Source organism: Eretmochelys imbricata, chromosome 13 (assembly GCF_965152235.1).
Source record: "Eretmochelys imbricata isolate rEreImb1 chromosome 13, rEreImb1.hap1, whole genome shotgun sequence".
NCBI lineage: Eukaryota > Metazoa > Chordata > Testudines > Cheloniidae > Eretmochelys > Eretmochelys imbricata.
The window spans coordinates 7,225,175-7,237,812 of record NC_135584.1 but is presented as its reverse complement, the minus strand read 5'-3'; the positions used below and the strand labels follow the sequence as shown (position 1 = coordinate 7,237,812).

At 38.4% G+C, this 12,638-nt stretch overlaps 1 protein-coding gene across 2 annotated transcripts; it reads right to left on the bottom strand.

Annotated features, from left to right (window-relative positions):
* Positions 1–460: 460 nt before the first annotated feature.
* On the bottom strand, positions 461–11,844 carry TCFL5 (transcription factor like 5). 2 transcript variants are annotated; one of them, XM_077831872.1, is made up of 6 exons: positions 10,949–11,844; positions 9,709–9,895; positions 8,846–9,008; positions 7,498–7,741; positions 4,443–4,584; positions 461–1,095 (listed from the first exon to the last, which is right to left on the bottom strand). In XM_077831872.1, the coding sequence occupies exons 1-6, from the start codon at positions 11,665–11,667 to the stop codon at positions 973–975; spliced, it is 1,578 nt and encodes a 525-aa protein (XP_077687998.1). In that variant the 5' UTR covers positions 11,668–11,844; the 3' UTR covers positions 461–972. The 2 variants fall into 2 exon arrangements, with proteins under 2 accessions (XP_077687998.1, XP_077687999.1); XM_077831873.1 differs by having other exon boundaries at positions 7,498–7,738.
* Between the last annotated feature and the right edge of the window lie 794 nt (positions 11,845–12,638).

Sequence of the window (12,638 nt, the reverse complement as noted above, 5' to 3'; positions counted from 1 at the left end):
TTATTAGAATTATTTCGAAATAAACTGCTGCAAAATTGTGAATATCCCTGATTTAAAACAGTATTTATTTTGGGGTGACTTTTTTGTACTATAAAACCTGTCAGCATCATCTGTTTTAAGAAATTAATAAAGCCACTTTTTCAGTTCATAAAATATACTATTTCTGTCCTGAACACTGCATCTTATTAACAAGTAGAACCATTACTACTCTTTTAATATGAAAATATTTTGTGCACGTAAATAATTCACTGTTTACAATATACCACTTTTGGACTAAAGCAACAATACAGGAAAACTGTTGGACAGTTTGTGCAAAAGTATTTAAAATACTACTGTATTTTAAAAGCAATGCCAACAGCACTGTATGATTCTTTAGTCCTATGGGGATGTACGGTTCAATATGAACTTCAAATCTGAATTCCAATGCATATAATATTGTTTGTAAGATGTGTACTTATTATACAAGCACTAACCAATTTAATTTTCTCACTGTTCCAATTGCGAAATGGGCACTATAATGGCATATTTATTTATTTATTTTACATTTAATAGGAATGTACATTCATGACTGACTAAATACAATAGGACAGGTTGACTGTCTATAACAATTTCTAACTATATTATATCAAGTTAAAATGGATTTTGGTAGCTATTAGGGGGGGAGGAGGGAGAGAGAGATTTAGTGGCTGTCATGACATTTTCTTGTTGCCTCTGGTCCCAAAGCTCTCTAAGAGGACACTGATCAATTAATATTGTTGGTAATTCATTTATCTTTCCATTTTGAATAAAGAATGTTTTCTTTACGGTTCTATTTATGTATTTTTACAAATTATATTTTGCAAGTCACTCTCGGATCCTTCAATTTCAAAGTAGTCACAGGAGATGAAGTCCAGTATGTGGATATAAAATAATTGCTATGGAGCATCATTAGGTATCAATACTTTCCATAAAACGCTGGGTATTTAGTTCAAATTACTTGATCTCCATTGGTGTGCTATTCTGTATGTTTTCCTGCATTGGACATGTTACTAATGGGTCAGCTCTTGTTAGTTTTAGTCTCCTGCCTGTTTTACCACAGAACACAGTCTCAAATTCCTAAAATCAAAAATACAAAGTAATTATTATCATGCTTAATGCAATACATATTTAAGTAAAATATTATTAAACTACTAAGGGGTGGGCAAATCCTGCACCTGGTAAACTTTAGAGGGAATGATGGTCCAGTGATTAGGATGCTAGCCTGGGCGATGAGAGACCTGGTTTTGAAGTCCTGCTCTGCCTCAGACTGCCTGACTGACCCTGGGCAAGTCACTTAGGCCCAACTCCTCAAAGGTACCTAAGCAGAGTTAAGTGCCTAAATTCTTTAAGGATCTGGGCCTTAACTCCTCTGTGCCTCAGTTCCCCATCTGTAAAATTGGGATAATAGTGTTTCATTACCTAACAGGCATGCTGGGAGGCTGAATACATTAACAATTGTGAAGTGTTTAGAAAACAATTTAACTGGGCAGGAAAAAAAAAATTGCCTGTTACTACTGACTAAATACTGTGAGCGCTTTCCAGCTAATGTGACCCTTTATAACTCCCACAACAGTTCTGATCGTGAATGTTTGCACTTGTGCCTCCAGCACAACTGCATCCCCAAAACCCATCTTCATAGTAGAACATAAGGAACCCCTGCAATGTGGCATTAAATGAACATGGATCTCTAAGTTGGCTCCCAGCATAGTGCTCCCTTCTGCTTGGAATCTTATTGATTTTGCTGCAATCAGAACCTGTCACAACTACTAGGGAAAGACAGAATTTGTTCCTCCATTTATATGAATTTTTGTGTGTCAAATCAGTTAACATTTTAGGAGAAAATTCTACTTTCAACTTGTCACATTCATCCCATTAGTCAATGGATACTGTTTGTATGTATCTGAAGGCAGAACTTTTATTTTTGACTACATTTCTGCAATTTAAGACTTAATTTTATGACCAGTTGGGCAGCTTTTTCAGCGAACAAAACTTTGGAGACACAAATGCTCCAACCCCAAAGACTTCTGCATACCAATGCTAGTTTTCATAGTGCTTGCCCTAAGATGTCATTTTGAAAAGAGACTAAGGAACAAATCAGTTCTTGAAGTGCTTTACGCTGCCACCACCTCCAGGGAAGGACCATATACTAAAAAAGACACCACTGAAGGCTACTGCTACATGGCCATTGTGCATGGGTGTCAAAATCACCTCAGTTGGAAGTCATCATTGGATAAAATAATATGCATACAGAGAGATTATGGACTGTCAAATTATTAAAAAAATGAATCTTGATTAATCATGTGATTAATCACACTATTCATAATAGAATACCATTTTTAAATATTTTTGGATGTTTTCTACATTTTCAAATATATTGATTTCAATTACAACACAATACAAAGTGTACAGTGCTCACTTTATATTTATTTTTGATTACTGGTATTTGCCCTGTAAAAAAAAACAAAAGAAATAGTATTTTTTCAATTCACCTAATACAAGTAATGTAGTGCAATCTCTTTATTATGAAAGTTGAACTTAAAAATGTAGAATTATGTTAAAAAAAACAAACCCTGTATTCAAAAATTAAACAATGTACAATTTTATACCCTGCCCAAGTCCACTCAGTCCTGCTTCTTGTTCAGCCAATTGCTCAGACAAACAAGTTTGTTTACATTTGCAGGAGATAATGCTGCCCGCTTCTGGTTTACAATGTTACCTGAAAGTGAGAACAGGTGTTCTCATGGCACGGTTGTAGCCAGTGTCGCAAGATATTTATGTGCCAGATGTGCTAAAGATAGATATGTCCCTTCATGCTTCAATCACCATTCCAGGGGACATGCGTCCATGCTGATGATGGTTTCTGCTCGATAACAATCCAAAGCAGTGCAGACTGACGTATGTTCATTTTCATTATCTGAGTCAGATGCCACCAGCAGAAGGTTGATTTTCTTTTTTGGTGGTTCGGGTTCTGTAGTTTCTGCATTGGAGTATTGCTCTTTTCAGACTTCTGAAATCATGCTCCACACCTTGTCCCTCTCAGATTTTGGAAGGCACTTTAGATTCTTAAATCTTGGATAGAGTGCTGTAGCTATCTTTAGAAATCTCACATTGGTACCTTCTTTGCATTTTGTCAAATCTACAGTGAAAGTGTTCTTAAAATGAACAACATGTGCTGGGATCATCATCCAAGACTGCTATAACATGAAATATATTGCAGAAGGCAGGTAAAACAGAGCATGGGACATACAATACTCCACCACGAAGTTCAATCACAAATTTAATTAACACTTTTTTTTTTTAAAACAGGTGTCATCAGCATGGAAGCATATCCTCTGGAAAGGCGGCCAAAGCATGATGGGGCATACAAATGTTTAGCATATCTGGCATGTAAATACCTTCCTATGCTGGCTACAAAGTTGCCATGCAAATACCTGTTCTCACTTTCAGGTGACATTGCAAACAAGAAGCAGGCAGCATTATCTCCTGTAAATGTAAACAAACTTGTTTGAGCAACTGGCTGAACAAGAAGTAGGACTGAGTGGACTTGTAGGCTCTGAAGTTTTACATTGTTTTGTGCTTGAGTGCAGTTATGTAACAAAAAAAATCTACATTTGTAAGTTGCACTTTCAGGATAAAGAGATTGCACTTCAGTACTTGTATGAGGTGAGCTGAAAAATACTATTTCTTTAGTTTATCATTTTTACAGTGCAAATATTTGTCATAAAAAATAATATACACTTTGATTTCAACCACAACAAAGAATACTATATATATATAAAATCCAAAATATTTAGTAAATTTCAATGGGTATTCTATTGTTTAACAATACAATTAAAACTGCAATTAATTGCGATTAATTTTTTGAGATTAATTATTTAACTGTGATTAATCAACAGCCCTAATATATATATATATATATATATATATATATATATATATATATATATTATATGTTACTGAACTCTCTAATAAAATAAAGTACAAGACAAATAAATTCACTTATAAAACCAAGGAGATTGGAATAGGAAGCAGAAGATGGAATGGGAAAAACAGCTCCGTGTGTATGAATGAGCAGGATAGGTATGGATAAAAAGTGGAATGTTTAGAGAAGGCTTCAAACCAACAGCCTGTTCTGGTTCCCCTAATTCCTGAGTGTGGCTCTAATTGATCAAATTAAACTTTACTTAGCTTGTGAGATCTGATACAACACAGACTATGAGCTCAACTGAAACCATTCTAATCAAAAATGTGGCTGAAGGATACAAAGCCAATGAACTGGATGTTCTTTTAACAGACAAAGTAAATGTTCAACACAGGTGCCTCGTGTCTGTCATGATGCAATACAGATTTAGTTCAAATGTTTAACCATTTTAAGATCATTATTAGAAAAATTTTAAAAGGTGGATTGTATGAGATTTATTAACCTTTTTCAGGGAATCCCCATGCCTTTCCTGAATATATTTCAAGAATGCTGTTGTCCACTGTAATGTTGTTGCCTTATCAGTATCAGCAGTGCAGAACGGAACCAGAAGATTCAATTCATCACAACAAATCCGGATTCTGCGCCTATAGTCAATGCAAAATAACAATTTTTAGCAGCCAATTAACCCAGATAGCTGACCTAGATATATGGTTTTATAGCTGTTTAGATGTTGATATTTGTTTTGCATTTTGAGGGGACCAACACTGGATAGGTATGAACAGGAATAAACGCAAATATTTGGAAGATGCACCAAAGCTAGCCCAGGTCAGTGTAAATTACATTGCTGAGTGCCAGCTAATTTGCCTCCATACAAAAGAGTTGCAGTCACCCTCAGACAATATTGCCAGTGCAACCTTCCTCCGAGTTTTTACTGAGGCTAGGAAGAGGACACCAGCTTTAGTTTTTAGCCAGGGCTTGACTACTAGTAAAGGCGTCAAGTTCTGAGGATCTGTGCTGAATCACTGCACAATGGAGAGAATCCATTGCAGCCTAATACATGGGCGCTAAACCTTAGACAGAAATTTTAATAGTTCTATTTAGTTGGTTGTATTTTTGCTTTTGTGGTCATTCTTTAACATTTACAGTGCAATAGTGTCTAAAGACCACATCAGGTTGAGCCCTATTGTGCTTGGCACTGTACGAATATATAATAATAAATGCCAATTCCTGCCCAAAGACCTTTCAGTTTATGGCTGCTCTACAGTATTAGCAATCACTCATTTCAATATTATTCATTTCTACTAGCGTAACTCTTTCTTAAAACTGCCTTTAAGACACAAAAAGCTTGTATCAAATTAGGATCTATACTCAGTCATATCCTGTGCAAAGACCTGTGAATGTAGGAGTGAAAAGCAAATGACATTTTTTTCCATGGTGTTCAATTGTGCCCTGTTAGCACTGTGAGTTGGCACAGAACCTTGGAAGTGGTGGGAAGGTGACTTAAAGCCACCTCTTTGCTTGCCTGATCCTGAAGATGGCTGAGAGCTGAAATGGCCCCCACTGTAATTTGGAGCAGCTTACAGGCTAAATTAGATCAGAGCGGTTCTCAATCAACCACTCTGCTAGCTGAGGTTCACCAGAGCACATTATGTTCTGAACCTGCCACTTCATGTCCAATGAGGTGGGAGAGTAGGTGAAGTCAAGTCAACTATGTCAGCTTTATTTATAGTATAGTATATTTATTTATAGTTGTACTAGTCTAAGAATAATTCCAACTATACTTCAATCACAATTAGAAAACATCGTATTTTCATTAATCAGCTGCAAAAGAGAAAGAGCCAGTTACAGTTACTTTGAAATCATTGTCATATGTCGGTCATGATTATTCATCTTTTGTTACCTATGTACCTAAAGTTTGCATACTTCCTCTGTTATTATAAAATAACCATGTTTTGAAAGAATCTGTTAAAGCATTTTGGTGTATCTTAGAGAGTCAATAATAATTTTAAAAAATCCTAAACACCTAAACCAGAATTGTATTTGCCTTCAGCAGACTCCCACTTCCTTTTCTACGTGAGAAGCAGGGTGGATAAAAAAATCATTGATTTAAAAAAAAAAAAATTCATATTTTTTTAATTTAAATCAGTTTTTGATAAAATGCTTTTTGAGGGAAAAAAACCTATCTAAAGATAGTTTTAATTAAGATACATTACAGCTCAAAGATATCTCATCATGGAATAGGGATTATACATTCTAATTCTATAGTATGAGACAATATATTCATGTAATGTTTATGAAAAGTTTTGTAAATGAGTTCCAATAGTTCATAGATTAGGGACCCAATTTTATGGAGTTTCAGGGGATTCTGTATAGATTATTTAGGTTAATCTTTCTATCTACCCAATGGGACTCCGTGCTAAATCTAGAAAAATACCATCAGAGATGCTTACTTTCGCAGTTCTCAAACTGTGGATTTGTGACTCCTGCAAAAATGTTTTTAAATAAAATAAAATAAAATAAAATAAATATATAGAGGCAGAGGTGAAAGTAAGCCGGTACAGTCCGGTACAGTATACCGGCAAGAGCCGGTACACTGCTGACCGCACCAGCTTCCCCAGGCCAGCGATTTAAAGATCCCTTTAAATCACCTCCAGAGCCCTGTGCTGCCGCCACTACACCAAGGCTCGAGCAGTGGGGCTCTGGAGGCAATTTAAAGGGCTTGGGGCTCCGCTGCGGTAGCAGCGGCCAGAGCCCTGGGCCCTTTAAATTGCCATCGGAGCCCTGGGGCTCCCGGCTGCCTCTGCAGCTGGTAGCTCTGGCAGCGATTTAAAGGGCCCAGGGATTTAAAGGCCCCGCCTCTTCTGGTTGAGGCCCTGCCCCACTGCTCAGGATTCCAGCATACCGATAAGTCCTTTAAAGTTATTTTCACCCCTGTATAGAGGTGAGAAATAACAGACCTCAACCCTTTGGTCCCTCTGCTAATTTGTGTACACAGATTTAATCCCTTACCTCTCTCTAAAAGTGCAAAGTTTCAAAAAGTTTAATGAATAGAAGATTATTGGAGGCGGAATAGATCTGGACAAGGAAAAGAAGTCTGGAGATAAATGTGAGAAGGGACGGACAGGCAGTAGAAACAAAACTGAAACTGTTTGAGCAGCATATTCCAGAAGTCTTGAGGTCTTTCTAAGTGTAGCCTTCATTGATTTGAGATCTACCATACCCTTCTCTCACTGGAAGGGAAAACCTATAATGGCAGCAGGCCATAAAAGAGACCCAGTTTGGGTCTCATCTATCTCTGAGCTGTGAAAAATATGTATTAAGATTATAACAACCAACAAGAATGCACTTTTATGTAGAAATCCATGATTAAATCGAGTCTTCCTGACTAGTGATTTAAATCAAATCTATCCTGATGAGAATGCCGCTTTCCGCAGCTGACAAAGTAAGCAAAACATGTCCAATAATCTATTCTAAATTATATAATTAGTATACTGTAGTTAATTTATGCTTTAAGAATGTTTTTTTGCTGGAACTCTTCACAGAGCAACGGAAATTACCTTCTGTCTCTTTCCATGCGGTTATGCCTCTCCCTGCGCTGAGAGATTCCTCCCTGAGTTCCACTCTGTGCCTGCATACTTGAATTTACCTGTATTGACTGCCAAGTACCTTGTGCAGATGCAGTATTTTGGCTATCACATATATTTTGAATTTCAGTAAGAGGTTTGCGGTCTACATTTGTATCCAACTGGCGTATTCTGCCGCGACTTCTTTTGTTTATTGCTTGTTTACATAAAGCTTCTTCTTTGCAAAACAAGGGAAAAAAGCAGTACTTTATTTTTCATTCTCCCACTCCATCATTATTTAATAAATATTAAGCTTCACTGAAACTTTATGATTTTGTAAGTTTTCATTTTGATGGACTAATCCGTAACTAATATAAAAAAGTTAGACCTCTGTAATTGTAACTCTTCTTATTTTCAAATGAGTTCGTTCTGTCATCTGAAAATTAAGTGGTTAATTCTACTAAAACACTTCGAAAATATAAAGTGCTGTAAATATATTACTTTTTTATTATACATATGAAATTCACATTTTCAAGATAATTACTGCTGCACTACTAAATGTAAACTAGTATTGACGCCATCAACTTTTTCATCCTACTATTCAAAGGAAAAAATGTCAATCAATAAATGAGCAATACCAATTTAATAATTAAGGATCAGATGCTCCCATAAAGGGGAAAGTCCTGCATACGGATCATAGGTCTCAGTGAATTTCAGCTTGTGGTATTTCCTCCTAATTGTTCCCTGTTCCAGTAGCACAACTATTGTCACTATGTGGGGCACGAGGAAGAGAGAGAACCATCACATGCACCAATTTTCCAGGATGCCCTGCAGATCTGTCCAGCTGGGGAGGGCAAGGGCAGCCACACAGAGGCCCGTGCCTGACAAACTGCTACATGAGACTGACTATAGCAACACATTTTTATAGGAGCCCTGCTGCCATGGCCTGCCCTGTGCTCACTGCTCTGAAATCCCCCTGATGCCCCTCAGGTGGAGACTTACTACAAGGAGGGAACCTGAAGAAATAATGATAATTTAGGTTTCGAAATTCCCATGGATGCGCTGGGGTGCTGATTATTTTGGCTCCCTCATAAAGTGGATTGCCACACCAGCACTTAGGGGCAAACACTATCGTCAGAAACCAGCGTGGATGTTGATCATTTCTCAAAGTCTGTCAGATACCTACTGATTCTGTAGATTATTTGTAGAGTTCAAATTGCATATATGGAACCAGTAAAAGCACATTCATCCTTGCAAACAAACTGACTAAGTAAGTCAGAAGAAATATAATTTGAGGTTGAGTGGCACAGAAAACAAAGTGAGCAGAAGCTAAAACATTTACCTCCTACTTTAATCCAAACTTGTTCAGGTAAAGCTTTATTCCTAGTGCCTACTGTTTGTTTAGTGGATTCAATTTCCTGATGATAACAGAAAGAGAATGCTCTAGGTAATCCAAGGTCTTGATGTTTGGCAGCTTCCAGAATAGTACATGATGTGCCAGAGTTCTGAAAAGGAAATTAGGGAGTGTTAAGCGAAAAGAAGAAGATAATACTTTTGATATGTATTTTAACATTAGTCCCATCCTATAATGAGTTGTATTGCTAAATCAAATGCCAATTGTGATTTTTTTTTCTGTACCACAGTCATGTGATTTCAACATCCAGACCATTTGTGTAGTTTTATTGTTGTACCTCTGGCAGTTTCTGCGTGCCAGTTTTGGTTATTATTCTTGGCTTATAGTAACTGTGAGAAAATGAAATTTCATGAGTTTTTGTCAAAAGAAAATGGAAAGAAGGAACCAAGAGAAAACACCTACTTGCAGCTAGCTATGTCTTTGTGAATGAAACTGATGTAGCGGTGAATTGAGTGACTTAAACAAAAGTACCTTTCTGGAAAGAAATCTAATAGACTGTTGGTCCTGGCCGTTGGGTACATATTCATGTAAGAGATATAAGGACTTAATCAAAATGACTGAGAACTATATTTCATCTTTAAGAATACTGAAAAGACACATAAATGATAAATCCCTCTGAACGTGCCTACGTAAGTTGCTTTTAAACAAAACCCTATAAAATAACTTCGAATGTGATCAATTAAAATTAAATTGTATTTCAGTTAAATCTTGCAGCATTTTTACAAATTTAGACTATTGTTAAAGTTTCAAAGGAGAAGGCTACAACTAATAATAGAAAACAAAAAATCTACCTGTGCTTGTGAAGGGTTAGGACTTCCAGAAGTAGAACAGGCATTCATCGTAAATAATGGATATGTGAACTGTAAAGCAGTAGCTGCAGCAGCAGTCTTATTTTTCACTAATGTAGTACATTTATTCTGCTGCTGGTGAACAGGCATACCCATTAGTTCTGCTGGTTGACGAATTAGTGTTACTAAACTACAAAAAACATAAAATAAAACAAGACTAGTTACTTGAAAATGACAACTGTAGAAACCTTTTCAGCTATCTACTCTTCTAGTGACAATCACTAAAAAAAAATCACGTCCATTTACTTTAAATACACATTGCCATTAAGGCCCACTATTTACCTCACTAACTTCAATAGCAAAAAGGATCTGTTTAATACATTATTTTATTCTGTACAGTGAAATTACACTGTTGGACTTCATAAAAGTAACTTCCTTCAGCTAAGTTTGTCACTAAAAAAGTATATATAATAAAAACCATAGGCTCAGTAACAAAAATATTCAGATAAATGGCAGCGTGTGCAAGTCTTAGGTTCATATCTTGCTGCAAGCGGATTTGTGTAGACAAGCTCCTGCACCATCATGGAGCTCCTTCCACATTACAACATTAACCAGAGTCCTCTGATTAGTCTGTTAATAGGGTGTGAAATCTGCATTACTTTTTGCAAAGTAAGAAGGATGTAACATCTAAATAAAGCTCTGGTTTATATATTTTGCTTACATTTGATGTTGATGTCCAAAATAAAGTTGAAAATTAATACATTTACACAACTATATGGTGTATTGTGTTAATAACAGACCAAGTTCAGACCTAGTGTAAGTAAGCACAATTTGAAGTTAATGGTAATTGGGCCCTCACTTCCTCAAGATCTTAATTTTGTGCCAAAGCACACAGCTAGTCATTTTGAGTATTAAAAACATAGCAAAAAGAAAAGGAGTACTTGTGGCACCTTAGAGACTAACCAATTTATTTGAGCATAAGCTTTCGTGAGCTACAGCTGATAGATGCATCTGATGAAGTGAGCTGTAGCTCACGAAAGCTTATGCTCAAATAAATTGGTTAGTCTCTAAGGTGCCACAAGTACTCCTTTTCTTTTTGCGAATACAGACTATCACGGCTGTTACTCTGAAAAAAAAAAACATAACACTGTTCATAAATTTGAATCCGCCTAAATTAACACTGAACTACATGAAAATATATAATTTAACTGTAAACTTTAAACTAAAGTTAATGACAACACACTTGTTAAGAGTCACTCCAGATTCTTGGGGCTCTTGACATCGGGGATTTTCTGTCTGGATGCTGTTGAATCTGTCTTCCAAACGAACACGAACTGCAGATTTAGATCTAGGCTCAGGAGCTGGTGCTGAATTTTCAACAAGTACAGTTTCTTTATTTGTCCCACCAAAATTTTCACCATGTTTAACTCTTACTAAACTGTGCCCTGTGACTTCTACAGAGTTACTATTAGGTGTTTTATGTACTTCATTAGAAGGAAGATTAGATTCACTAAGTAGCATCATTCTGAGCTCTTGAAAGTCAATGTGCCCCAGACATTGGTTTGAACCCATTAAATTGCTGTCAGAAGACAGACCTGACTGACAGATAACTGGGTAAACTGACTGGTTCCCAGAGTATGAATAGCCAGTTTGATTGGTGTTCACTGAGGACTGCTGCTGAGGTTGATCTGCAGGATTACTAGCTGAGAAGAAAGCAGAATTGAGCCTCGCTTCCATTTCGCTTTCGTTTGCTTGTGCCTCCATGTGTGAATAGAGTATGTGCTGAAGCTGGGTGTACTCTATTTCCGTCATTTCCACCAGGTTGAGGTCTGTGGTGGTGAAGCTAAGGTTTTGCTCACCAAAGGAGCTGTCAGTTGGGCCTTCAGGTCCAGCAGGAGCAGGGTCCGGAACACCAGCAACTGTCTGCGGGCTGGAGGTCTGTTTTGGAGTTGATCCTGACATGACTTCAAACTAGAAACTGAATCAATCACTAATAAATCCTTCAACAACTAAGTGTGCTTCCAGCAAATGCTATCATAACCACTCCCTCAAAAAAAAAAAAAAAAGTAAATGTAGTACTCCCCTGTAACAACAGCTCCAAGAGAGCAATGAACAGCACCCTGTAAAAAAAATGAGACATCCAGCCCAAGAGAGAGAGTACAACCCCTACTCCAGTCAATAATATTTCTTCCAAAGAGAGGGCATCACATCCTCACCTGGTGAGCCCCCACAGAGGAGTGTCTCGCCCCCACCCCCAGTATGGTCCCCTCCAAAAAGAGAGGGAATAACACACCAGAAACACCACCTCCAAAACAGGGTGTAATCCCCCAACACCGGGCCCCTCAGAATGGCAGCTGGAGCCCCCAATAATGTCCCCAGAGAAGGCACTACCCACCCAATGATGCTGTCAAGTAGAGGGGGGAGGGGCCCGGCCCCGATGATAATGGATCCCACCCCCACAAAAAATGGAGAGGGGGGTCAGCACCTCCAAAAAACAATAACACCAAGCAGGGGGAGGAATAAATTCAACCCATCCCACTAACACCCCAAAATAGGGTGGGGGAGGGGGTAAACTCGGCCCTAGCGCAGCCTGCCCCCTCCCTAGTGCTCAGTGAGGAGCAACTGTAGCCCCCACCCCTCAAAAGCCTGCCCCACAGGGATCGGCCAGGTGCGAAGTCTGCCTAGCAACAGGCAGGAGATGGGGGGTGGGGAGGGAGTCTGAAAGTACAGTTCCGCCTAGGGGGAAGGGTGGACGGCCTACCCGTGCGCGTGCGCCGCCGCTTTTTAACCGCCGCGAGCCTTCCTCTTCCCGCCCCTCCCCCCAGTGACCGAGGGCGGCTCGCGCGGACGCCACCCGCTGTGTCCTCGCCTCGCGCCGCAACTGCAGACGCGGCAGGCCGTGATTCCCGCCGAAGGCGGCTGCACGGTCACGT